The sequence below is a fragment of the Hyalella azteca genome, unplaced genomic scaffold (genome assembly GCF_000764305.2).
Source record: "Hyalella azteca isolate HAZT.00-mixed unplaced genomic scaffold, Hazt_2.0.2 contig9175, whole genome shotgun sequence".
NCBI lineage: Eukaryota > Metazoa > Arthropoda > Malacostraca > Amphipoda > Hyalellidae > Hyalella > Hyalella azteca.
The window spans coordinates 77,398-104,418 of record NW_025939252.1 but is presented as its reverse complement, the minus strand read 5'-3'; the positions used below and the strand labels follow the sequence as shown (position 1 = coordinate 104,418).

Below are 27,021 nucleotides of genomic sequence, written 5' to 3'. Positions count from 1 at the left end.
TTTGAACAATGCGTACATGCTTCGTAGAACTCAGTATTGAACCGTAAATAACGGTTTAATGCTATATAATGGTTGAGGAGAGTTAAACTTTCGGAGCAAAGGTAAGTCATTGTATATTACACAGGTTTCCATGCATGCAGAAGTGAGCACTCAACAAAGTAACAGAAGCGCACACGGTATATTCATAACCGCATTCATTTCATAAATTAATTCCTCATCAATCATTATTATGGAGGGAATTGTGGTCGAAGGCATGGATTAGAAAACATACACTATAATGCGTTGATATTCCTTACACAAAATGCAACATTGTGAGCCTTTCTTCCGCGATCTAATTGCCATGTTTGATTTTCTATTACATCTTCCTTGTGATAACAAAATATGTTATTAACATTTCAACGACGCAGGTTTCTTACAATTCTCATCCGTTTTGCGCACAACAACGAATCTTGCAGATGTTGAAATTCGATAGATAGCGAAAAGATACTAGGCGCTTAAATATCATTGAAGATCTATAATAAGAAAGCGTGTAATAAATTGCTTCACTTATATTGATTTATGGAAAAATAACATTGCAAGACACAAGGCCCGTAGGTAATTTTTGCAAGTACTCAATTGACGCAAATTCTTGAATTAGCACAACAGACCGAAATATAATGGATGGTAAGGTTGACATGATGAAGGTTTTAATTCATGAAAGTTATGCTTGTCCATAAAAACAATGTTCACCCACTCCCCTATGGGTGCATTTTGAAACAATAACAACAGCAAAAAGTAAAAACATCCTTAGAGCTGCTCGCTGATAAATAAACAGTGCATAGCATTAATGTAATTATACATGCTTGTAAGTAAACAAATAATCTCACATAATTTCAGTGATGGAAGTTTGTGTGCATTCTGCTGTTCGCTGGACGGCGTCAGCCAACAACAGAGATTGCATTTCGATGACTAGTTTAATTATCTGTACCTCAACTATGAATTCACAATATTTTGACATAGTTCTTGTTAATAATTCTTTCCGGTGTATGGCACAACGATAATTTGCTAAAATTTCTTCAGAACAGTTACAGCTTCACAAATGGTAGATAAAAATAAAAGTTCACCGTCGTGTCCTTGTCATCCTCTACGCTGTAAGTATCCCTAGCAAGTAGCAAGACTCCATACTAGCACCGCATATCACGTATCACGGCACACAAAGGCGTAGTTTATTACTCAAGAAAAATTCTTTAGAACGATACAATGTAATTACTCTACATGCCTTCCTGAACATGGTATGCGGGATGCTTGGAAAAACAAACCGCGGCAGTAGCGATCGAGTAAGTAATTCTGATATGTTTTCGTTAAACTATCGATGGACTGTAGGATTTGGCAGTGCAAGGATTTTACGCACATTAAATGATCAGGCCTCGGAGGAACATAAAACGCGCGACCATAATTTTATCAAGGATAGAAAAATGAGCTGGATTGTGAAAACATGAACAAATCGGCGACCGTACTTATACTGGTTACTTCGAATCTTTACAAATAATATATTATAATTGCACCTAGCTAAAAATATAAAATAAAATATCTTCCTTAATTTTCATAGTTATTCAGTTGCAATAGGCATTAACAAGAATTTTCTTGTCTTGCGGCTGTCGAATTCAGAAAACAAATAATGATTTCAATGATGGAAGTCTGTATTTTCAGAAAACCAATAATGATTTCAATGATGGAAGTTTGTATTTTATCAATATCATGACCATTTAATTGTTTGCAGGACCATTATTTGTTCTGGCAAATGACGCAACTCATCAAACTCATTGAAGACTAAAACAGCAGAAGCTTAACTTTAACTCGGCTAATTTCTCACTAAACTGGTGCTGGATTCCTATGAAAAAATATTTTTTGGATGTTCACGCTTCAATCGAAATGGAAATTTGCAATAGATTTAAAATTTCATATTAATATGACAAATAACAATAAAATTCAAGCAGGTTCTAAATCCCGTTACAACTAAAATCATAAGGGATTTAGAAATTACTCGTCTCTAGAAGACTCATCAGAAATTACTCGTCACTAGAAGACTCATTCAGAGCGCTTCGCTAATAATTTGCATATTGGATCAGACAATCAAGGGAAAAAATTGTGAAATTTTAATCTATGCTTAGAAACAATTTGGACACCTTTTCCATTCGCTTATTATCATAATTAACCTGTACAGCACGGCCGTGATTTCCTGAAAGAAACTCAAGCACTGAAAATTCTGTGTGATAGTGTGTGGGCGTTGTGGGAGACCAAAGCCCCTGTTACCTGGGTGGATCTTGAAAGCGTTGTAGTTACGGCAGGTGTACAGAGCGAGTGCGAGCCTCCCGTACGCCTAGCAGCATCTGTGTGGGATCCTCGAGAAATTTAGCGAGCGTGGCGAGAAACTCGGTCGCTTCGGCGTCGTCCACGACCAGCCGGTCGTACGATAGCGTGGCGCGCATGCGCGTCTCAAATACGCCGTCTCCATCTGCACAGGAATTGCTAGATCACTTCAGGGAAATGGTTTCCAACTTGGAAATAAATTGCACCTTAGGGACAATTTGTCAATATTCTAGGTGATATTGAGAGAGGGAGTGACGTTACCAAAATCCATCTATGTTGATAAATTTGAAGATGTCAGATGCGTATACTGTATAGTGACGTGTTAAATTGAGTAGAGGGGAAGTTCGTGTTTGTTCAAAAACTTCATACGCTAATAATTAGCTAATTAAGTAATTGAAATGCTGTTAATTAAGTAATTTGATGCTGGACGCCAGAATGCCGTCACTGATCAGGAGGGTGGCGTGTGGCAAAAGTGTAAATCGCATTCAAGTTATTTTACAGTGAACAACTATACGTGGTAGTGCGTTCCATAAGTCATACACTTATCACAGTTGATTGACCACGGCCTTGGGATGTTACTTCAACGTTAGAGCAAATTTAAATTAATTTTCTATACGTGAGTAGCATCTTTACCGAACCAATCAGATTTAACTTGAAATCAAGTTTTGATAACAGATAAAGGGTTTACTTTTTATTTCTCTCCTCGCCACAGAATGATAGTTTAAAATTTTGTAAATCTGGAATGCTTTGTAATAGTTTTTTTTTCAAATTTTGACTAGTTGCCTATATATGTACAAATTGTTCAATTTTCATTGCATTTACTTGAGTTTATTTAAATACTATATTATTTCATTTATTTGCACGCTGTGGTGATCAACCATCATCATTTCAGGTATCAATACAAGCAGTGAAAAATAACTTGGAAAAGCCCAAGGTATCCTATACAACAAGCTTTTATTTTTGTTCTAAAACAATCTGCCGCTAAAAGCCATCGACACCAAATGAAGCTTGCTAATATTTCAGATGCTTGTTAGTAACAGCTTTCGAATATACCAAGACCAGTTTAGATATTCTAACTATTTAGCGACATTAGTATAATACAATTGAAAACATGCCCAGTTAATTAGAGGATGATAGGGTGGTAGTAGTATAAGGTTTACTAGCGCTTCAGACAGGAATCTAGAGGATGATAGAATAAAAATTAAGCCAGAAAAGTGCAGTGAGTGGCAGCCAGTTTAGAATAAGTGTTATGCAAGAAAACATAAGCTTGATAATTAATTAATACATGGCAGAAGCTTACTAAGTACAGGAGCGCCGCTCCCCACGGCCAAGATGCCACACTGTGGAGGGTTGATCACCGCAGTAAACTCGCGGATGCCGAACATTCCCAGGTTTGAAATTCTGCACAAAAATAAAAGATTACAATACATGGGAAATTTAGAATATTTTCCATGAATACAAGTTACTCATAATGAATAAATATGAGGCAATTAAACATTTATCTGAAATAAATATGAAGTAAAAGGGTAATGATCACCGAAGTAGAATATTCACCATAAAAAAATTGTAATTAAACTGATTCAAAGTTAATCAGTGAATCATTATAACGTAAGCTACTATTCAATAGTGATAAAATAACTAACTTTTTCAGATGAAAAAATCTGAACTGCATTAAAGTTTGAATTAGAAATTTATAGTCGAAATGCATCGCAAAAAAAAAAGAAAAAATCCAAGAAATGCGTACGAGAAAGACCCGCCCTCGAACTCCTCAGGTTTGAGTTTGTTGATCTTGGCTCTGCCTGCCAACTCCCTGATCGTGTTTGAGATTTCCTTGACGCCAAGACGATCCGCGTCCCGAACGATGGGAGTGATGAGGCCGGACGGAGTGGCGACGGCTACGCTCACATCAACTGAAGGCGACACAACCGCCTCCGCGCCGCGCCAGACCTTGTTGACAACGAATATGCTGTTATATATTGAAATTTTTGTCATTTGAAATAATATACTACGAAATTCATTATTTTTCATAATGGAATAGGCTTCAATAGTATTGATAAATTTTAGGTAGTATTGATAAATTAGTGACAACTTCGGTGCCGCGCCAGACCTTGTTAACAACGAATAAATCATTATAGATTGAAATTTTTTTCATTTGAAATAATTTACAATGAAATTCATTATTTATCAAAATGGAATAGGCTTCAATAATATTGATAAAACTTAGGCTAGATATTAGTGACAACATTGGCGCCGCGCCAGACCTTATTCAGTGCAGGGTGATCAAGTAGTGACATGGCAACGGCCTTCACCACAAAGTCATTGAGGCTCACAGCAATGCCATCCTTCTTCAACTTTCTGCGCAGGGCGAGCAGCGCATCAATGCAGCAGTCCATCGTCGCGTATGAGTGAGCCGTACCGCTCTGTTGAAAAATTACCCTTTTATACTTTAACCACTTTACTAAACAAATGTAAAAATGTAACATTCCTGGCTTTTTTAATTACATTAAATTGAGTCGAGGTTTCACATAATGGGAATTTGAAGTCTTTTTTGCATTTGTATTTTCATGAATAAAAATCAAGCGCTCATGACACTGATGGTTAGCCATTACATTGGATAAAATAAAACCACTAACTTTAGACTGGAGGAGCCGCTTAGCAATAGCACGTCTCATATTGCTGACATCAACATCAGAGTAGGTAGCTGTAGACGGAATAGCTTCAGGCTCAGCAGCTTTGGCAGCTGCAGCTGGAGTGGATTTAACAGGTGATTCTGCTGCAAGAAGAGAAATGAAGTTTTACAAAATTTTTAGCCCGGATGTATAATTGTGCTTGCTTAGTTCTTGATTAATGACAATTAATGCTTGAATACAAATATATCATTACGGAAATAAACTTTGGGTTATGTTGAAATTGAATGGAAGGATATAAAAAGCATATGCCGTAACACCAACCAGTTTTCTTGACTTTCTTCACACCAGTAGACTGGATGTAATTGAGAACGTCTCCTTTGAGTAGAACGTCACGAGGTCCTGACTTTACAATCTGATCAGCTGATAGCCCATACTCTTGAAGTAAAAGACGTACAGAAGGCCCAAACTTCCTGCAGAAAAAAAAATTAAATAGCAACATACTTGTAGGCAAAATTTAACATGTTTTTATAAGGAGATTAATTTTTGGTACATTTTGTAGAGCAGAGAGCAAGATTTTGATACTTTCTATATGAAGCTAGTGATGATTTTAATTTTGGGGATGAATTGGCAAGCTCATATATGGGTAAAGATAATTTTTTGTTGTGAAACATAAAATTGAGCTGTCAAGTATGATGAGGCATGCTAACAGGCTTACATCACATAGCATGAATGACCTGATATCAGATGTAGCAATGCCTGAAGAAGGTTGAGTGACGGCAATAGCAATGCCATCCACATTAACAGATGGTGCAGAAGGCGGGGAGCAAGTGGCATCAACAGGAATTTCAATTGTCTTCCAATCTTCACCCTCAGGAGCTAGCACAGCTATTAGAGTGCCTATCTTGACCAAGTCATTTGTCTGATCCACCTGTGAAAATTGAGGAACAAATTGTATGAACAATATAGCTGCTATAACAAAAATTCATATACAAGTCATCAAATAGTAGCTTTCAAATCATGTTTAATATAAATTTTTAAACCATATTAATACATTGAAACTGGAAGAATAATAAATATTTTTGACATTAAAGAAATACAGTCCACACAAGAATACTTAGACACATGGTATACAATGCTTGCTTACCAATATTTTTGCTAGTGTTCCCTCTTCATCAGTTTCAAAAGAAACAACCGCCTTGTCAGTTTCAATATCACAAAGTACATCTCCAGGTTCAATAGGATCTCCTTCTTTCTTGAACCACTTGACAATCTTGCCTTCAACCATTGTTGGTGACAGTGAGGGCATTTTCAATGGGATGCCTTCTCCTGCAATAAAAAAAACATAAATGAAGCATGAATAAGCTGAAAAAAAATAAAGACAAAGACCTAAGTTCCAGTTACTAAAATAGGAAACACAGGATATTCATTTCAAATTAATTAATGTATCAAATCAATCCAAGATGGAAGTGTTTGCATGTGGTTTATTTATTAACAAAGACACACAAAGTCACTACCTACCAAATACTTTACCTAACTTTTAACCAATAAAAAAAAACATATAATGCTGGTCAGACCATCAGAACGTAAGGTTTTATTTAATCATTATAATTACAAAGGCGCCAGACCTGTATTATTCAGTTTGTTGGTGAAATTGATCACTTCTATTAAAGGCAGCCAATATATTCTGATCAGCCTCATTCTGAATAAAAAAGTATTTATATTATTGTATATTGTATTAGGGTTTTTTTAGTTCCATTAGCCTCCCTGAAGATTTTTAAACAAAAGCCTAGTTTAAATGCCACCTACTGTTCATATGCTATCAAAATTGTAAATAGATAGGTTTGTCTACTCATTTTTACTTTGTTTATTGGTGTTAATTTGATAATCTATGTTTTAATACTTTCAATATTGATATTATTTTGCTAATTGTTTGTACTTTTGTTCTAGGTTTTTGAACTGATGCTAGCATGGAAAACATCTACCTTAGGGGCTGCGATTTGAGCGTTTTCACCAATTTTGGAAAAGAAAGATTTCCGCTCAATGAATTGCCCCTCTATCTAATTGTTAATGAAAGTGCACAATCACAATCGGGCTACAAAATTTCAAATGTATTGAAAATTTGTCACTTTAAAGCCACAAAATTTTACAAACAAGTAGAAAAATTACAATACAAAACTGATGTCTGATGATTCAGCTGGACTTTAAAATGTTTTTCTTCATTAGATATGGAAATTTTTTCAATAGTTTTCTTTGCTTTCAAATTTCTGATAAACTTGCAATGTAAGCAATCAAGTGATCTAAATATTAAATTCTATTTATTTCATTCAAATTAATAAATTAATGAAAATAGACTTCAAGATTTAAAAATTTCTACTTATTACTTAAATCTTGTAGCTTCAAGTTCAACGTAATATATTTTTTATAAATTTAAAATCTTGCAGCCAAATCCAACTTTTTTTTTAATTAGAAAGGTCAATTCTATTTTTTCTTACAAGTTACAGCCTTTGCCATATTTCTTCAGAGCAAATAAAAAAAAAAGCAAATTCTTGCAGGCAATTCCAATATTATAGGATACCACTATGCAGAGGGTGGATGCAGCATCGCCAATATATGGATTTTTAAGCCCAAAGCGTTGCCGGCCATTTTAAAGATGCGTCGCCGGGTAATTTTTAATGAAAAGCCATTTACGCTGAGTAATGACGAACTTGAAGACTGAGAAATATATTAAATGCAAGAATTTCAATCTAAATGTGTCGGCAAGATCTTCTGAAGGCAAAAATTTTGCCGATAATGCGTCGCCATTGGTCTTTAAATCTTCGTTCACTCTCTGCACAGTGGATAGGATAGGATAGATAGCCATGTTCAACTATAATTTGTATCACCCACAACAGGCCACAGCCTCAGCGGATTAATGAATAATTTTATAACTGAAATTAAAATTTTAATCACACATTATATTAAAGTTTTTAACATATTTTGTAAAAAAAAACTGTACAATATTCCTAGTAATTATCATTAATGCTACTAACCTTGTCATAATACTTGTAGTATATTGTTGCCAGCCTCCAAAATAAATGATCAGCTACCTACTTAAAATTAGTAGCTAAAACTGTGACACATTATGATTATTCAAATAAAAAATTTGTAAGTTGTTAAATAGCTAAAGGTAGTTGCAATCCATTGAATGATTTGAATCCAAAGACCAAACCTAAAAATTGTAGGTCTGAGTCTGACCAGTACTATAGTTTATAGCTACTAGTAGTAGTACTAGTATGGAATATATCTACTTGGCGAGCCGCGACTGAATTTTTCGAGCCGTGGTTTTATGGATTTGCCAGCCGTGATTCCATTTCTACGAGTGATTGCGGAAGTTGAAAATTTTATGAAATGACATGTTTGCAAAGTGCAAACCGCGATTTTTTAATCAAAGAAAAATTTATGACATTCGAGCCGCGAGATTTCATACCTACTGAAATTATATGATATTAGAGCCGCGATATTTCAGACAAAAATAGGACTTTTCCAGACTAGTACTAGTATAGCAACAAGCAGCAAGGTAAGTGCAGTACCTTCTGAGTTCTTAGTGACAACCTATATCATTATCAGTAGACAGTACCTAGTATATTTCATTGACGGTTATAGTACTTAGAAGAGAGTTTTCAAACTCAAAGGGGTTGATTATTTATTTTGTTTTTCAAACTCACCGTGCACACAGCATGATTGATGCAAGTAGTGACCCAATATTCTACTATGAAATTGACTTCGCCTTGATGATAGATTGGAAAGCCGAATAAATACTTTCATTGCCTGCATTGTCAGGCAAAATAAATAAAAAGCGCCAAGAAGAGAGAAAAATTTGTGATCATATGGTTAGTTTTTACAGAACTCACAAACCATCCGGCTGATGACAGTTTTCTGTACTTGCGGAATAAATATAAATTTTTGCATCTACATAATAATAGCGGTTTCAGCATTTAGTAGGACTTTCGCCGATTCTTTACATCGCAAAACATTCACAGCTTGTTGCGGTCTCGCACTCACTGCTACAATTCTGCTGTGCTTAACCGCCCGGCCTCCTTGCCGATTATGAACAGAAACTGGCGCACAGAGCTGGGTTCGAACCCGCACCTCTCTACTCAAACGATCAACCGCACTGTCAATTTAAAGAAGCAGAAAATATTCATTGACGCATTTGAAAATTTCTAAAACACTAAAAATGTTCACTTCTAAACAGAATACTCAAATGATAGGAACCTGGTAGAAGTGTAGTAGCTATTTCGAACTAACGTCAGTTTAGAAAATATCCGATCACAGGGCCTGTTTTTAGATTTCCTTACACCTGTGAAGAAATGGCAACAAATACAAGAATAGGCGACAGGCCCCACCAAGTCCATTTTTTAGCGCCAATACCACTATACAGTACTACACTACTAAACTATAAATGCGCCCTGCGTTTACGAGGGTCAAACTCATAACTAAGCTGCCTGCTTTAAGCCAGCGCCACTTTTTATTGTCAATGCTTTGGCAGAACACTTTTTATTAAAAGCATTCACTTTGTATTGAAAAATTCGTGTATTTGTATTATATGTCATACGGTTCCCCCTATTTATCTCCAGGATCTTGACATATCTGGAGCTGATATTGAAATACTGACTGCTGCCCGTAAATACAATGTAATTGTACCCATGTTATCAAAACACGTTGATTTTAAAATACTATTGAGATGATAATCTAATAACTATATATTGCCAGCTTCGATAAATAGTTTCATGTGACGTAGCGTGATATAAAAGTTGTACGGCATCGCTAAACACACAAGAAACTTTTAATAGAGGCTCTCAATAAAATGCTTTGGTACTTCGGAAGGAGTTTACTCAGGTAGCTCCAACAGAACAACATTTATATCCTTTGTTTAGAAACTTATAAAAGGTGCTAAAGTACAAAAATAATGTGACAAACCCATTCTTTCTTGCGATCCACATACTTGAGGGCATGGTAATTGAAAAGGAATTTTCTGGTTTAAAATTTGAAAGAGTATGTGTAAAGATTTATCTGCCAGAACATAGAATAAAAATAACACGCGCTTGAACATGATTTTTGAACGATCATTATGCCATCACATTTTGTTAGAGAAAAACATTCGATTCGAATCACCTATCTAAAATATCTCAACAGATATGATACAAATTGTATACAATAAATTATCCAGCGATATTGTCATGACGAATTGTACGAGTATTGTAAGATTATTAGCAAGAAATTGATTGCACCTTCAACTTGAACGCGGAGTTTAGAAGTTATTTTCCATTTCCAAGTTTTCTACTCACCGCTAAAACATTTTAATAAAATTTAAAGTGAATTTAAAAGTTCAATCGGTGCAAGAGATTCTTAACTTAGGGAAACTGACGACACATAGAATTCGGAGTTGTAACTTCAAGACGATTTTGCGATGAGCTCTAGGCAAGGTTTAATAATCATTCGTCCAAAGGATACTGTCCTGACATTGCCTACAATTAATAATTACAAGGATTATGAATCTTTCACGGAATGCACTGAGATCTCCAAATATCATAGAAAACTAATGCATGGCAACTGATCCCATGTAATTAATTGTATATCTTCTTTTTAGTTCCATGTGCAGTCAATTGTATTAGACCAGTTACGACAGAAGGTACAGTTTAGTGTCAATTTAAATTCAGTTGTTCACGATCACACAAGCTGGATAATTCAAGAATTTGTAAATATATCGTAACTAACTTAATGTATACGAGTAATTTTGAACAGAAAATTTCTTTAATGAAATGCTCTGCTAGTGCGACGCAGCTTATGAAGTGATACCAATTGTTGAGGAACTACAAGTGAATAAAAAGTTATTATTTAACAATAAATTCTCTGAAAAATTTCATGATAATTAAAGATTCTACGAACACCAAATGGCGAAGAAGTCAGGTTAAAGTTTCACTGAGCCTGTACAAGATTTGGCCGCTGCCTAAGTAATGGTCAACCATATATAATTGTAATAATTCTACTTTAGATGGAAAATACCACTCAGGTGAGATGCTTAAATTAAATTGAGTATTCTAAAACTAATTATAAAAGAGATCGTAAATCATAAACAATAACTTTTATAATACAAATGAAGGTACTTGGAACACATTTATCATGTCATGGAAATAGACGGGGTAGGAAGATATTTACTTAATACAAACGATTATAACGAGCCGTTTGGAAGCATCTCCGAGGCTCCAATTCATTCTTAGGAGGTTCATAAGCCTATTGTCAGGCATGAAACTGTCCACTGTAGCTAATGCTTTGGAAAATACTGAACGATTCAAGCTTTTCGACAGTTGAGCCAGTAAAAATGTTTTTTTTTTCGTATAAAATGTTACCATATTGGTGATTTTATAAAGGGTTTGACACTAGGAGGGAAGTACGGCCGGGATGTGATGTCTTACACTAAGTCTGTACACTCTTGTTTCAATGTGATGTACAAGATGGCTATTGTGTGCTCAGCCACGACCAAAGGCGGCGCAGAGCATAAAAAAGACCTTAAAGGCTAGCGCATAATATTCTTCAGATATAAATAGAGCTTTGCGTTGCCTGTGACGAAGGCGGAGGAATACCAGGCGGTTGGGGAGGAAGCCCAATGGTCTGTCGTGGATGCATGACAGTATTTACTTGATAAACGTGCTGCTGGCCTGGCCCAGCCATTGCAAGCAGACTCACAGAAGGCGATCTAACGCTTTCCGCCCAGTCCCCCTGACTGTGCGGGGAGTTGGACCACTGACCAGGGGACTCGGGGGAAGGCGTGGGAAAGCTATCGTGGCTCGAGGTATTGGGAGGATGCTGGGGGGTGCCCTCAACCCCTGAGTGATGTGATGGAGGCGTCGGGTAGTGGGGATAAAAGCTAGCGTTTGGTTGCGGCTGCTGCTGGCCGTTGTGCCTTTGTTGCGCCATAACAAGCTGCTGTTGTTGCTGTCGCTCGTCTGATTGTAGGTTTTGAGCAGAAGACGTAGATGGAAAATCATACCCTGACGACGCAGTGGCTAACCTAAGAACAGCTAAGTGTGTGGGTGAAGTCGGCAGAGGAGGTCTAAGTTTATTAGGTGACGTAGGATGGCTAGGATTTTGTAAATGCATCGAGTAATGAGGTATAGACTGAGACTGTGGGGAGGTATGCGCTGAATGTGCACCTCTGGGAGGTGGTGGGGACGCGTGGGTGTGATGCAGCTGCTGCTGGGGATTGTAGCTCTGACTAGTGACAGGGGGGAAGGCCGCGGGCATTGACTGCTGTCTCTGATGAACGACGGGCTGCGGAGCAAGGGATGCGGGAGGAGTGCCGCCACTGTTGAGAAGTTGAACAAAGTTAAAAGGATCACTACTATCAAGGGTCTGGTGCTGCTGCTGTTGCTGATGCATGTTCCCGGATGACGTAACTGAAGTTAGGCAGTCGTGGAAGCCAGGGTTCGACTGTTTCAACGAGAGCTCGCTAAACTGAGGCATGCTCAAAGGACCAGAAAATTCTGGACTCATCTCCGTTTTGAACATCATACGGTGACCGTCCAGAGAGTTGGGCGGCATCTCAGAGGAGACAGGAGGAGGCGGAGGATCCCTCTTCTTCTTGACGCTGCTACTTCGTTTGACACTTGCATTGTTATCGGGAATCAAATCGTTAGGATTAATAGGAGGCGCCATTATTTGTGACTTCGGTCGCTTTGCTTTACTACGTGGTGCGGTGTTGGACCGGTGAGGTATACTCTGGGCTGCAACTGCAGGATGCTGCCCCCCCAAGTGATGCTGAGATAGATTAGGAGGGGCGTGTGAGAGGGGCTGCAGTTGAGGGGAACGAGGGTGGTGATCTCTCAATAGTTTGACGATGTCGTGGTGGTAGCGTTCCACCGCCATGTCTTCCGGTAGACGCTCCATGTTGTCTGTGATGTCACGATTTGCGAAATGGTCCAAGAGTAAGCGGCATGCGTTGTAACTGCCTTCTCGAGCCGCCAGAAATAGAGGAGTTTCGTCCTGAAACAAAATAAAAGTTAATATTGAGCACTAACTTAAGCAGACCAAAATCATACACTTATTGAGCCCAATTAATTGTACGAATTAATCACAATTTAACGGAAAAATAACGATCTATTCAGGCTAATTGGTGCAAGCTACGTTCCAAAGAGATGCACTTAATTATGGTTGTATCCACACTATGAATTTGAATGATATATTGTTATTAATTATTATTTACGGGTCATTACCACTATGAAGTCAATTTAAAAAAAATATTTCAGCCATATCCTGATAATACATGGGCTTTCTTCTGATATGACAAGAAAATCTGTAATCTCACTTTATTGTCTTGGATGTCAATATTGGCCCCATGTTTGAGAAGAATTTGGACGGCCTCGATGTTGTTGACAGAAGCGGCCCAGTGCAGCGCCGTCTTGCCGCCGTCGTCGGTGGCGTTGATGTCCGCCTCAGCGTTGATGAGGTCCTCGACCATGCCTTCGATGGCCAGCCGACACGCCAGGATCAGGGGAGTGGTTCCGTCATTGGTTTTCATGTCGAGTTTCGTGTCGCGGTTACGAAGGAGAATCTGCTCGTGAAATAAATGGAAATGTTTGTTCACAGTCACATGGAAGTAAATTTTTGATAATTTTTAGCGCATTTTCTCATTTATGGAAAAAATGCACTATTGTGCTCGCCATGTCCGTCTGTCTGTCCGTGACCTCAAGTTTTCGTCGACGAGAAAATGCGCTCTCGGTCACTCACTGCTGTGAGTACTGAGTTATATTTTTTGAAGACAGTGTTGACCAAAGTAAAATTTGAAATGCGTGCGTAAATTGAGGCAGTTGGGCAGAAAGTATTGGTAAAAGGGGTTTCAAGTTCAAGAGTTTGTCGTAAATAAGAATTAAAAGGCTGCGAGGACGTACGTATTCTAATTCTCGTGATGACAGATAGGAAAATTGACATTACTTGAATCGTAGGAGCAATTAAACTTTAAAGTTAATAGTTCACCTGGAAGACACCCCGAGCGTCAGCAGCCACAGCAGCGTGCAAGGGTGTGCGCCCCGTGGCGTCTTGCGCGTTAACATCGGCTTTGGCATCGAGTAACTTTTTGGCCGCGTCTGCACGAGCGTATCTGTTGACAAGGAAACTTGCTTAGTACATTTAAAGTCGTAAAACTTTGTCGAAGTGAGCTCCTCTTACAGTATTGCTATATCAACAGGTGTTGGGATACGCAGAACGCCTACAACACGAGTCTTAGTTCATTCTCAAGCATTGAAGAAGAGGCGGAATCTCACCTGGCTGCCAAATGCAGGGATGTTTCCCCGGTGCGGTCCATGGTTGCGTTCAGCTTGGCCCCTTGTTCAATAAGCTCCTGGATGACAGCGGCCGAGCTGTCCTCATCCTCTTTGATGGTGTAACCTTCCATGCCACCACCTCTGAATGACGCAATCATGAGTGGGGTGAGACCCATTGGTCCCTTCGGGTCCACCCCGTTGGAGGCGGTCGTGGGAACTTCTTGCTCCAGTTGGGGCGGAGTTAGTTCGATGCCGTCAGGATGTTTGATGTCCGCAGCATCCAGGTGTTGTTTAGTCCACTGACGAGGATCATTGTCGTCGTATTCTGATCGAACTCCAGGTACCTCAGCAGACGATCCATCTTTTCTCGAGCGCTTCGTTGGTGGCAAATCGCTGTCGTCGTCACTCCAGTCCTTGAAATCGCAAGGCAAGGCGATGTCCCCGCAACTGTCGGTTGTGATGTCTAATTCGGGAAGATGGTTAGGAAGCTGACCAAAGTTGTGCATTTCTTGGCCTACATCGACATTACTCTTCAGATGGGGCGGCTCAGAGATAGGAGGACTGGCCGAGTACTTCGTGAAGAAACCTTCGGGGAACCACGTGACTCCTCGGGCTCGTTTGCGATTGTTGGAAGTGATGATCATGAATAGAATTCCAGCAATTATGGCCACGCCGACAATTCCAACGATAACGTAGGTGTAGCTGTTAGGGGAAGGTTCAGGTTGATCAATGACGGAGACAATAGGGAAAGTACTATCAGCAACGGCCGCGAGGTGATTTGCCACATTTGCTATATTTTCATAACAAGTGCCCGTCTGGTCACACTTCCTTATGTCCACTTCAAGAAACACGATGGTACCGGTCACATCATCTTTTTGATAGGGATAAATCATTTCATCACCGGCAGCCTCATGACGTAGGATGACGTGAGAATCCAATAAGTTGCTTAGATGCCGCAAGAACTGCTTCTTGTGCTTCCTCAATTCGAACGGTGACATATTCACTTGGAGTTCCAATGATCCTTCAAGAATCTTGGGAGGACTTTGATCGCAGTCAAGTCCGTCCCAATTGCACTCGAAGCTGTTGCATCCCTGATCGCAGAATCCGTTGGCGTAATTCTTGGAGCAATAAGCGTCGTAAATGTCGTTGCAGGTTCCTTTTGTCATTTGACGACAGTCTAAACCATCGTAGAGGCAGTTTGCGTTGTTACACTCTTCGTTACAGTGACCGTTGGCAAACACCTCCCAACAGTTGATACTGGCATCGCAGTTTGCCCAAGGATTGCGTCCCATAGAGCACTCGTAACCGTCGAAATTGCACTCAATGTAGTTGCACTCTGGGTCACAAATCTTGTTGCTTTTCTTAGCTTCGCAATTGTTTTCTGCACACCGAGTCTGCAATGCTTCTCTTTCTTTGGACTGACAGTTTTTACCAGAGTAGCCATCACGACAGTAGCAATGATAACTGTTAGCAAATATTTCACACGTTCCGCCGTTGAGACATGGGTTGTTGGCACAGAAATTAGGGGCGGATCGAGGGCCTCCGCACTGATAGCCTCCTTGGTATGGACGACAAATTTCTCCAGGTTTGCATGTATTATTACTGCAAGCATCGACCGGAAACTCGCAGTACTTGCCGGAATATCCAGGTGCGCAGACGCAGCTTTCTTTGTTGTTTTTAGAATAGTCACAGATTCCTCCATTGCGACAAGGAGAACTGCTACAGACGTCGAATGCAATTTTTGAGTCACAATGTCTGCCCATGTAGCCCGGCTTGCAGGTGCATCTATAGTCATTAATTAATTGAATGCAGTCTGATGTTCCTTCCTTGTTGCAAGGATTGGACAAGCATTCGTTGACGTCTCCCTCACATTGCGCTCCGACAAAGCCAGGGCGACAGCGACACTCAATACCGCCGACCTTATCCACGCAAGTGCCGCCGTTGTGACATGCTCCTTCGTAGCAATCGTTAGGGTTGATCTCGCACATCTTACCCACAGTTCCGTGCGGGCACGAGCACTGCACGTCGTTCACGAGGTCATGACACACTCCACCATTGCGACACGGATTACGAGTGCAGTCATCGATATTGTACTCACAATCGAAGCCTTGGAAGCCTGGCCGGCATGTACACGTGTAAGAACCAACGTGATCATTACACGTGGCGCCATTTTTACAAGGGTGCGAGTCGCACTCGTTTATTTCATGCTGGCAATAAGAGCCTTCGTATCCAGGGAGACATCGACACTCGTGCGAGTTGTCCTTGTCATAACATCTGCCTCCGTTGTGACACACTTGACTCACAGGGACATTGTTGTTGGCTGCAGCTACCGCGCACGACACCGTAGCGACGTCGCACAAAACGCCCGTCCATTTCGGCGGACACTCGCACTTGAAAGTGTTGCGTTTCTGAACACATTTACCTCCGTTTTCGCAGGGATGAGTAGCGCACCAGTCCACGTACGTTTGACAGTTTCTTCCAGTGTAACCGTAAGGACAGTGGCAAGTATAAAATCCAACCTGGTCAATGCAACGTCCATTGTTCTCGCAAGGATTTGAATCGCACTCGTTGACGTGATTCTGACAGTGAGAACCCGTAAAGCCTGGCAAACATTCGCACTTGTAATTATTGATGCCGTCTTTGCAGGTGCCATTATTCATGCAAGATGATTTGGTGCAATCTTCATCGTTGACTTCACAGTTGGTTCCGGAGAAACCCAGTGGGCACTGGCACGTGAAGGAGTTCACGTAATCGTGGCACGTGGCACCGTTCTGACACGGGTTCGAGGCGCACTCGTCCAAGTCGTGCTGACAGTTGACACCTCCGAACCCATCCACACAGAGACACGTGTAGTGCCCTAACCCATCCAGGCACGTGCCGCCATTAAGGCACGGTCTACCGGCACAATCGTTGGTGTTCACGGTGCACTCACGGCCCTCGTATCCCAAGGCGCACTCGCACGTATACGAGCCGTTTGTGTTGTGGCACGTTGCGCCGTTCTTGCAGGGCGACGGGGAGTATGTGCACTCGTTAATGTCTTCATCACAAAGGCGGCCGGTATATCCAAGCTTGCAGTCGCAGAAGAAGTCGACGTAATTAGCAATAGCATTGCATTTGGCCCCGTGCCGACACCTGTTGGGGGAACAAGGGTCCATGCGCACCTCACAGTCGTGCCCCGTATAGGGTAAATCGCAGACGCACTTGTAGGAGTCGACGAGATCGATGCAAGTTCCACCATTATAACACGGCCTACTAAGACAGTCATCGATGTTTGCCTCGCAGTTACGACCACTGAAGCCAGGATGGCATGTGCATTGATAGGAGTTAAGAGCATCTCGACAGGTTCCTCCATGTTGGCATGGGTTCGACTGACACTCGTCGATCTCCATGTCGCAACGATGGCCGGTGTACCCCGCAGGGCACTTGCAGATGAACCGGTTGACATCATCGTAGCAGGTTCCACCATTACGACAAGGGCTGCTGGCGCATTCGTTGACGTCGGACAGACAGTGAGCGTCGAAGTATCCAGATGGGCAGAGGCATCTGTAGCCATTCACTAAATCCACGCACTCACCACCGTTCGCGCATGGCTGGGAGGCGCATTCATCAATGTTGATCTCACAATGGAGACCCGCGAAACCTGCGGCGCATTTGCATGAATATTGGTTTATTCCATTGACGCAGGTGGCGCCATTGCGACATGGGTTGCTAAAGCATTCGTTGATGTCGTACTCACAGTTGACTCCAGCTGTACCCGTCGGACATTCACACTGATAGCCGTTCACGAGATTTTTGCAAGTGCCTCCGTTTTGGCACGGTCTGATAGCACACTCATCGATCTCAGTCTGGCACAAGAGACCCGTGTATCCAGGATGACATTCACACGTGTATGAATTATTGCCATCCCTGCACTGGCCGTGACGGCATGGCGACGAGAGACAGTCGTTGATGTTGGTCTCACAGTTCCGCCCCGTGAAGCCTGGCAGACAAAGACACGCGTAATCGTTGACGCGATCTGCGCAAGTTGCGCCGTTTTCGCAAGGCTGTGATACGCAATCGTCGATGTCGATCTCACAACGACGCCCCGTGAACCCAGACACGCAATTGCAGTGATACTCGTCGATGCGGTCGTCGCACAGCGCCCGGTTGAGGCAGGGGCTGCTGGCGCACTCGTCGATGTCAACCTCGCAGTTCACTCCCGTGTATCCTGCGCAACCAGAGTCCATTATCTTAGCACGTGTAACATTAGAACTCATAATGTGAGCAAAAATTTAAAGCGATTACCAATTTTCAAGAACTAAAATAAGCATACTCAAAGGTCATACGTAAATCAAATCAGAATTTTCGATGGGATGTAGGTATTTATATGCTTTACAGAGTTGATCAAATGCGACATAAGTAACGCAAGCAGAACGAGGACCGGAAAACCATTACTGTAAATGAGAATGATGGATTCATGCAATTATTAAATCGTGTATGGGGTGGCTAAGCGGTGCCCATGTGCTGCCTATGTGGTGCCAATGTGATCCCCACGTGTTACCCATGTGATGCCCACGTGTTACCATGTTGTGCCCATGTTGTACACATGTGATGCCCACGTGTCACCCATCTTGTGCCCATGTGGTACCCATGTGATGCCCACGTGGTTCCCATGTAATGCCCATGTCCTACCCATGTGGTGCCTACGTAGTGTCGTATTTGCCACACACCTGGCATGCAGACACAGCGGAAGCCGCCTCGCTCGTCCAGACAGGTGCCCTGGTTGAGGCAAGGGTTCGACTCGCATTCGTTGATGTTGATTTCACAGCGCGGGCCTGAGAAGCCCTTGGAGCAGTCACACCTGAAAAACACAACACAAAACATCTTAATATTAAAACGTAGAAATTTTAATCTCCGTTCTTCCAGAAACTTGACAACCTGAAATTAAAAAAGTCAAGTATCCTGTAAGTGGATAATCTTTGGAGCCTACACCATACGGAACGAAATTAATTAGAAAGTAAAATTCTAGTCTAAAAGACTAGACAATCTACAACTAATTTGATACATCTTCATTAAATTATAGACTTGAGATATAAAAATTATCTCCATAGAATGGATCAAGTAATGAGTTCGCTTTATTTGATGACCTTAATGAAATGTATCAAGTAATATCGCCTTATCAGATGATCTCGATGAAATTGATTAAGTAATATCGCCTTATCCGATGACATCGATAGAATATATCAAGTATGAACCTCGATGGAATATAATAAGTAATACCGCCTCACCACACAAATAAACTCACCGGAATGACCCAGGGGTGTTGACGCAAGTTCCGTTGTGTTCACAGATTGGCCCCACGCTACACTCATCCACGTCGTCGGTGCAGTCCGTGCCCGTGTACCCCGTGGGGCATGTGCAGATGTAGCCCCCGTCGATGGGTGATGTGTCGCACATGGCACCCTCCTGACATGGGTTGCTGGCACACGCGTCTTCCAAGTGACACAGCAAGCCAGTCTGTCAACAGGAATGGCTTAGAAAAGTTGCTAAACGAACTTATTTTTATTAACCTGTCTGGCCGTAAGACAGTCTGGAAACAAGATTTGCCAAGTCGGGAAAAGTTGATGAACGAGCTTAGCAATTCTGCTGATTTATGGCTTCGGCTGCAGTCATCTTACAAGATATAACACCATAAATAACAGAGAAACAATTGGCACCATATAGCAGTAATAGTGATGCAGTCATCTCACCAGATATAACACAATAAATAACAGAAAAATAAGCCACCACACATGGCACCAACTCACAGTTCCAGGCATGCACTGGCACACGTATGTGCCGACTTTATCAATGCACGTGGCGCCGTTGAAGCACGTGGCCTGCGTGCAGTCATCGATGTTCTCGGAACAATCCTGGCCACTCCAGCCGTTCACGCAGATGCACGAGAAGCCGCCGTGGCTGTTGCTGCACGTCGCTCCATTCTGCGCAGTGCAACAGATAAGTAAATGGTTTCACTGTAAGTAAATGGTATCCCTGTTCTGTGCAGTGCAACAGATAAATAAATGGTTTCACTGTAAGTAAATGGTTTCACTGTAAGTAAATGGTATCCCTGTTCTGTGCAGTGCAACAGATAAATAAATGGTTTCACTGTAAGTAAATGGTTTCACTGTAAGTAAATGGTATCCCTGTTCTGTGCAGTGCAACAGATAAATAAATGGTTTCACTGTAAGTAAATGGTTTCACTGTAAGTAAATGGTATCCCTGTTCTGTGCAGTGCAACAGATAAATAAATGGTTTCACTGTAAGTAAATGGTTTCACTGTAAGTAAATGGTATCACTGTAAGTAAATAGTATTACTGTGAGTAAATGTTATCAATGTTCGAAAAAAAACGGTGAAAAATGGGTGACCGGCGTGTTAGTAGTCGGCAGCAGCGTGAAACAAAACCATGTCACCGTTTTTTCGGAAGTTAACATAAGAGAAAGAACAATCATGTTCGAATTTTACGGAACGGCCGGCCACTAAAATGTGGCCGGCCGTTTTTCCACCGCATTTTTGGAAAGTAACTGTAGAGTAACTCGAAACAACGTTATTTGAGCTGTTATCTTATTGGCAAAACACGAAAAAAACCATCATTCAATGTTATACTTGAAAGAAAGTTTAATTTAAAAAGTGGTCATTGAAGCGAGTGATATCGTTTTGACCGGAGTAACTGGCGTGAGATGGAATTTGATTTCAGAGAAAATGTAAATTAAATGAAGAATGATAACTCAGTAAAGTCATTCAATATTTTTATTCTTGGTGCATGCAAGTATTTGTGCAAACGAAAATATCACTTAAAGATAGAAAATGTTCACCAACAGTTCAAGAGCTCTAATACATAAATTCGCACGCGTAGCAACCTAACTCCACGTAGCAGTTTTCTCGTCTTTGGTAGTCACGACGAAGCCACGATCTCGTTTACTATTTCTTGCAGTAAGAAGGCCCCTGCTACACTAGAACTACTTGTTCAAGATATTCACCAAGACTGATTAATAAGAGACAAGAAGGTCAAATGACGCAGATTTTGCGACCCACCTTGCAGACTGTGACACACCTTGCAGACTGTGACACACCTTGCAGACTGTGACACACCTTGCAGACTGTGACACACCTCGCAGACAGTGACCCACCTTGCAGACCGAAGGTTTGACGAGACATTCATCCACGTCAGCAGCGCAGTATCGGCCCGTGAACGATGGAGGGCACGAGCACGTGTACGAGTTGACGCCGTCGACGCACGTGGCGCCGTTCTGACACAGGTGGTTGTGACAGTCATCGACGTTCTCTTCGCAGTTCACTCCCACGAAACCTGAAAACAAAGAGGAAAATATGATCTCAGTGGGGAAACATTTACATACGGAGGCGGCGCTCCAGTATCGGCTGGGACTGCTAAGTTCGGTACACATGTTAAGTGAACATATAAGTGAGGAAAAAAACTGCTTTTTGTTGAGCTATATGTATTATGTATTATATGTATGTATTGAGCTATATGTATATGTATTGTACGTTGTTAATCCTTAGAGAGGAAAAAGCACTGCTTTTCGCAGCGCTAATAGGTCTATATATTCATCTACGTTGTTAATACTTATAAGATAATAAAAAATTTACACTGTGTTCTCGTAGCATCTGTAAATGCAGAGTAAACATAAGAAGGAGTGCGCATAGACTAGTCAAAGCTGAGCTCACGCACCGAGCTGCTTCACACCGAGCTTGTTTACTCAAGTTACTGGCGGAAATGAATCATCGCGATGAATGTGAAGGACGAGTATCTGACATACAAAATAAATTAACGTTCAGTTGAGTGTATGGACTTCATACAACCGCTGATGCCTTTGCCATCTCATTGGCACAATATGTTAAATTCTCGCATATACAGAGAATTTCTCAACTAACCGAGTACCTTAAGAAATATTCCAATTATTGTTAATGTTAACTTGGTTGTCAAAGACGTTACGCAACAGAATAAAAATACATATTTTTTAACTTGCAAAAAATTTTCACTTCGAAGCTTTAGATAACTTCCAGAGTAAAATGAGTTTTCCCTAGAAATAAGTAACTTTATTCGAATGTAAAAATATTTTCAACAGTTATAAATTTGGCACAAAATATACAGAATTTTGAAATACATAAATATAAGAAGTTTACTCATATAAAAGCTATTTTATTTGAAGAATAAGTTAAAGTTTTAATGTTTTGCGCTAGAAGTCCTTCACTGAGCACCCCTCGCCGCCGACGCCTGTTTACATCAATTGTACGCCCTCGTGTGAATTGCACTCACTTGTACTGCTATTACTCTCATTGTCCTCACTATGAATTTTATTGTCCTCACTTATACTGCCTCACTAGAATTGTCCTCACTTGAGTGGCTGTGAGCCCTCAAGAGGCTCGTGTCTTGACTCACGCTCTGAATAACTTTAACATTATTCCTTAACAATGAAAACACAAACAATGGACGCTACTTTAACGTCAATTTTGAACAACGCAAGCAATCAATTTAGGCTTAAGGTGAAAAAATGACCAACCAAACATATAATTCATTTACAATTGGGGATGAATAGATATTGGGAGCTTAGATAAATTTTCAAGAACAAAATATGGATACTAAATTTTCAGAGACCAACAGAATGTAGAAAGAAATTCGAAGAGGAATTATACGTTAAAGAAAATGCTAATAAATTTGCCAGTTGCGGGCGACTCGTCTTTAGGACACGAGCACGTGTACGAGAGTGGGTCATGTGGAGTGTGTATGACTCACCTTTAGGTCACGAGCACGAGTACGAGAGTGGGTCATGAGGAGTGTGGACGACTCACCTTTAGGACACGAGCACGTGTACGAGAGTGGGTCATGTGGAGTGTGTATAACTCACCTTTAGGTCACGAGCACGTGTACGAGAGTGGGTCATGAGGAGTGTGGATGACTCACCTTTAGGACACGAGCACGTGTACGAGAGTGGGTCATGTGGAGTGTGGATGACTCACCTTTAGGACACGAGCACGTGTACGAGAGTGGGTCATGTGGAGTACATATCCCGCCGTTGCGACACGGTGAGGGGCGACACGGGACGTACAAACTCTCACAGTTGACTCCCGTGTAGCCAGCGTCGCATGTGCATCTGGACAAACACAGTACACATAAATAATACAATACAACAAATGGTACAAATAAAATGCATACAATATATATCTTCTGAAGTAAATACATCAAAAGATATCTTTGAGACAAAAATTTAAACAAATATAATAATAAAATGAAGCTATACATTTCCAAAAACATGAGTCGCATTTGTAAAAATAAAAACGAGTCGACCATTTGTTGCGAGTCAAGTGGATGACACAAATGCCAAACTATGATAATTTTTTGTGCTCTTTACTTAAGCCGAAAAATACTTGTACCATTCACGTGGTAAGAAGGTACAATAGTACTAGAATGATTAGACAAAAACACCTGAATGATTGAAACCAATAGAATGTTTTTTAATTTATTCCAAGATGAATGTACGTACTTATAAGACCCGAAGGTGTTGGTGCAGTGGCCATAACGGCACGGTCTCCTGCTGCACTCATCCACGTCTGTCCTGCAGGTGGGGCCTGTGAATCCAGGAGGACAGGTACAGGTGTAAGAAGAGTCCCCAGAGAAGCAGGTAGCTCCGTTCTTGCACGGCTGCCGTGCACAGTAGTCAGCCAGCTGACAACGGTCGCCTCGGTACCCGACGGGACACCGACACGAGTACGACTCAAGCGTGATCAGTTCACACGTCGCTCCGTTCATACATGGCTGAGTGTCGCACACGTTTGGCACTACGATCTCGCATAGCGATGCATTGTAGCCCACAGGGCAGTGGCACTCGAACTTGGCACCTGATGGCGTCAAGACGACCTGGCACGACCCGCCGTTTTGGCACCGAGGGCCCGGTCCCGTCAGGCAGGGGTTCAGGTGCTGGCAGTATTCGCCGACGTATTTTTCAGCACATCTGCAAGAAATAAATAAAAATTTTTAGTAATATGTCGACGTACGTGGCGGTGAAGAGTTGGCCAGTTTAGGTTGGCAAATCCGTAATAAAATATACACCAATAGCCCATAGGTTAAGACATCACAAGACACAAAGGAGGTATTTATTTTTAATGGTTATTCATTAAAGGAGATTCAAATGCCGCGAGAAATAGGAATATCATTGAGTCGCATTTCATGAAAAAAAGTCCGGAAATCTTATTTGAACAGAAAATAGCAACTTCGAGCAGTAATCCAATACGAGATGGAAGGTTTCTGAGTTAATCCATCAAATAAATTGTTGTGATCTGCTCGCATAACAATCAGTTTTGTGCACATTTATCCATAATAAGGTTTCATCAGCAACGAAAGAATGGCAAAAAAATGCAAATGTTTTCAAGTTTGTCGAAGATCGTGAGCCATTTCTTTCTATAATTTCGATGACGCAGCACTTCGTTGCAGACGGCATTGAGGAGTCATCAATCAGCGCGGGCTTCTACTTGCTAGCGATTACATTGAGATAAAGACACGTATTTAATGATTTAAAATGCGTAATAAGATCATCAAAAGAGCCTGAATGAGTTGATTAAGACATTGCGTACTTTGAGAAATGATCGCAGAATTTCTCAAATGTAAATGAAGTTTTGTGAAAATGCCGTTTTCCTTTCAAGATTTTGAGAAAGCTTTTGATGAACATCAGCGTTTGAAACATCTTTGTTTACACTATTCATGTATTTTTTCTTTGAATTTTGGACTTATTGCAGGAGGTCATTAAATGATTGAAAGTATACGTGAAATTACTTTTAAAATTTACATAGGGATGGTGCATGGATAGTTCTGGTAGAGACTCAAAATGGATGTGGAACGTACAGCGAACAGCGAGTCCAGACTAGCTTATCAGGCTGCAAATGGTTGAAAATCGAGAGAAGTCTTGACAAAATAGGGATTAAATAATGTAATGATGGAGTAGAACCTGATTAAACAGCAAAATAAATATTGAATATTGCAAGAAGCGGATGCGAAACACGGAGAGGATGGACGGCGGTCAGAAGGAAGGACATATGGACAGAACTTGGGGCGAGCTCGCGCGCGGGTGGTCGCTTCGACCAAAGGAAGGCAGTATAATTGGCGACCGCAGCCATCGTTGATATTGCATCAAACCTCAGGTCTCAGAATTCAGCAACAAGAATAACAAAAGCAGCAGCAGCGGCAGACGGCCGCATTACGTGAGAAAGAATTTAAAATCAACAGGAAATTCAATCAATCATCAATGCGGTCTCTAACCTAAAATCGTTACATTAGTTGAATTGTTTGCACTGAGTTCGGTACGGGCACAAGAGCTCTACTGATCTTGATTCTCCAGATTTTGTTTCCCTTATTGTCAAATCATAATGTATAAAGGAAAAAATAATACCTCTATCACACTGACAAGAAATAAGAAATATATTTCACGCGCGCCGGCTTAATATGGATACTGAAGTAAAGATTGTTGTCGTTCATGCCATGCAGGTTATATTCGTAAAAGTAGGTATTTGAGGATATTTGGCTGCCAAAATTCTCGTGCAATTGACTTAGATTGGTTAAGTTGGCTGTATTGGATCGTCAACTAAATTATGTGGTAGACTTGTAAAAGGCTTCAGCAATACAAATTGAGGCGAAATGCTCTCGGTATATAGCAGATAAAGACACAGCAGCAACAGGGGCGGGAGCAGCAGACCCAGGAGATAAAGACACAGCAGCAACAGGGGCGGGAGCAGCAGACCCAGGAGATAAAGACACAGCAGCAACAGAGGCGGGAGCAGCAGACCCAGCAGATAAAGACACAGCAGCAACAGGAGCGGGAGCAGCAGACCCAGCAGATAAAGACACAGCAGCAACAGAGGCGGGAGCAGCAGACCCAGCAGATAAAGACACAGCAGCAACAGAGGCGGGAGCAGCAGACCCTGCAGATAAAGACAACAGCAGCAACAGAGGAGGGAGCAGCAGACCCAGCAGATAAAGACACAGCAGCAACAGGAGCGGGAGCAGCAGACCCAGCAATAGCAGCAGCTGACAGGATGTGCGCCCATGGCGACGGTGCCCTGAAGCGTTGCGTGCGACGCCACAAGATGTCTTGTGTCCTGCGGCGACACCCGAGCCTTACGTGCGTGCGACCTGGCCAAGCCACCACACATCCTCCAGTTACATCTTATCCAAAACTTGTTCCTTTCTACGCTAAGAACGCTGAGTTCTTCTTATCCAGGACTCTTATCCAAGACTTTTCCACCACACATCGTCCAGTGTTGTCCAATCCAGTTAGTTGTGATCAGAAAATATGTCGTAATATTGTAGTCAGAGAATATGTCGTAATGTTGTGATCAGAGAATATGTCGTAATGTTGTGATCAGAGATAACAGCGCAGCGGCACGCACAACGGAACCAAAAGAAAATACCTCTACTAAAACTGGTAGATGCCCCAGCATCAGAACGCGATGCAGCAAAACATACAGGAGCACCACGCGGCAGCCACATTAGCAGCACCTACTACGGTTGCATCCACAACAACACCCACAGAAGCCCCAACAACCGTACATTAGACTCCTGCGTCTCGAAATAATTTTCTCGAAATGAACCGGGACAGACGAAACGAGACGAGAAAATTCCGGGAAAAAAATAACGGGACAGAGGGTAAAATTTGTCCCGGAATAAACGTATGAACCGAGACAAGACTTCTGTCCCGGACTTTAAAACTTGTGT

At 41.4% G+C, this 27,021-nt stretch overlaps 2 protein-coding genes across 3 annotated transcripts in view; both read right to left on the bottom strand.

The window, feature by feature from the left end:
• Positions 1 to 96: 96 nt before the first annotated feature.
• Positions 97 to 8,937, bottom strand: LOC108682495 (pyruvate dehydrogenase protein X component). Of its 2 annotated transcripts, none has more exons than XM_018171662.2 (9): positions 8,684 to 8,937; positions 6,124 to 6,305; positions 5,714 to 5,907; positions 5,301 to 5,449; positions 4,983 to 5,119; positions 4,611 to 4,769; positions 4,094 to 4,296; positions 3,650 to 3,750; positions 97 to 2,494 (listed from the first exon to the last, which is right to left on the bottom strand). In XM_018171662.2, the coding sequence occupies exons 1-9, from the start codon at positions 8,790 to 8,792 to the stop codon at positions 2,319 to 2,321; spliced, it is 1,410 nt and encodes a 469-aa protein (XP_018027151.1). In that variant the 5' UTR covers positions 8,793 to 8,937; the 3' UTR covers positions 97 to 2,318. The 2 variants fall into 2 exon arrangements, with proteins under 2 accessions (XP_018027151.1, XP_018027150.1); XM_018171661.2 differs by having other exon boundaries at positions 4,983 to 5,122; positions 8,684 to 8,936.
• An 897-nt stretch (positions 8,938 to 9,834) lies between these two features.
• The window catches only part of LOC108682494 (neurogenic locus Notch protein), a 94,078-nt gene continuing 76,891 nt past the window's right edge, over positions 9,835 to 27,021 (bottom strand). Inside the window, exons 2-11 of the mRNA XM_018171660.1 lie at positions 23,801 to 24,268; positions 23,277 to 23,410; positions 21,428 to 21,606; positions 20,065 to 20,238; positions 19,563 to 19,774; positions 18,988 to 19,118; positions 14,279 to 18,485; positions 13,992 to 14,115; positions 13,324 to 13,569; positions 9,835 to 13,001 (exon numbers count right to left, since the gene is read on the bottom strand). Of these exons, the coding sequence (XP_018027149.1) occupies positions 11,553 to 13,001; positions 13,324 to 13,569; positions 13,992 to 14,115; positions 14,279 to 18,485; positions 18,988 to 19,118; positions 19,563 to 19,774; positions 20,065 to 20,238; positions 21,428 to 21,606; positions 23,277 to 23,410; positions 23,801 to 24,268 (7,324 nt within the window). The 3' untranslated portion in view covers positions 9,835 to 11,552. The remainder of the gene's footprint in view (positions 13,002 to 13,323; positions 13,570 to 13,991; positions 14,116 to 14,278; positions 18,486 to 18,987; positions 19,119 to 19,562; positions 19,775 to 20,064; positions 20,239 to 21,427; positions 21,607 to 23,276; positions 23,411 to 23,800; positions 24,269 to 27,021) is intronic.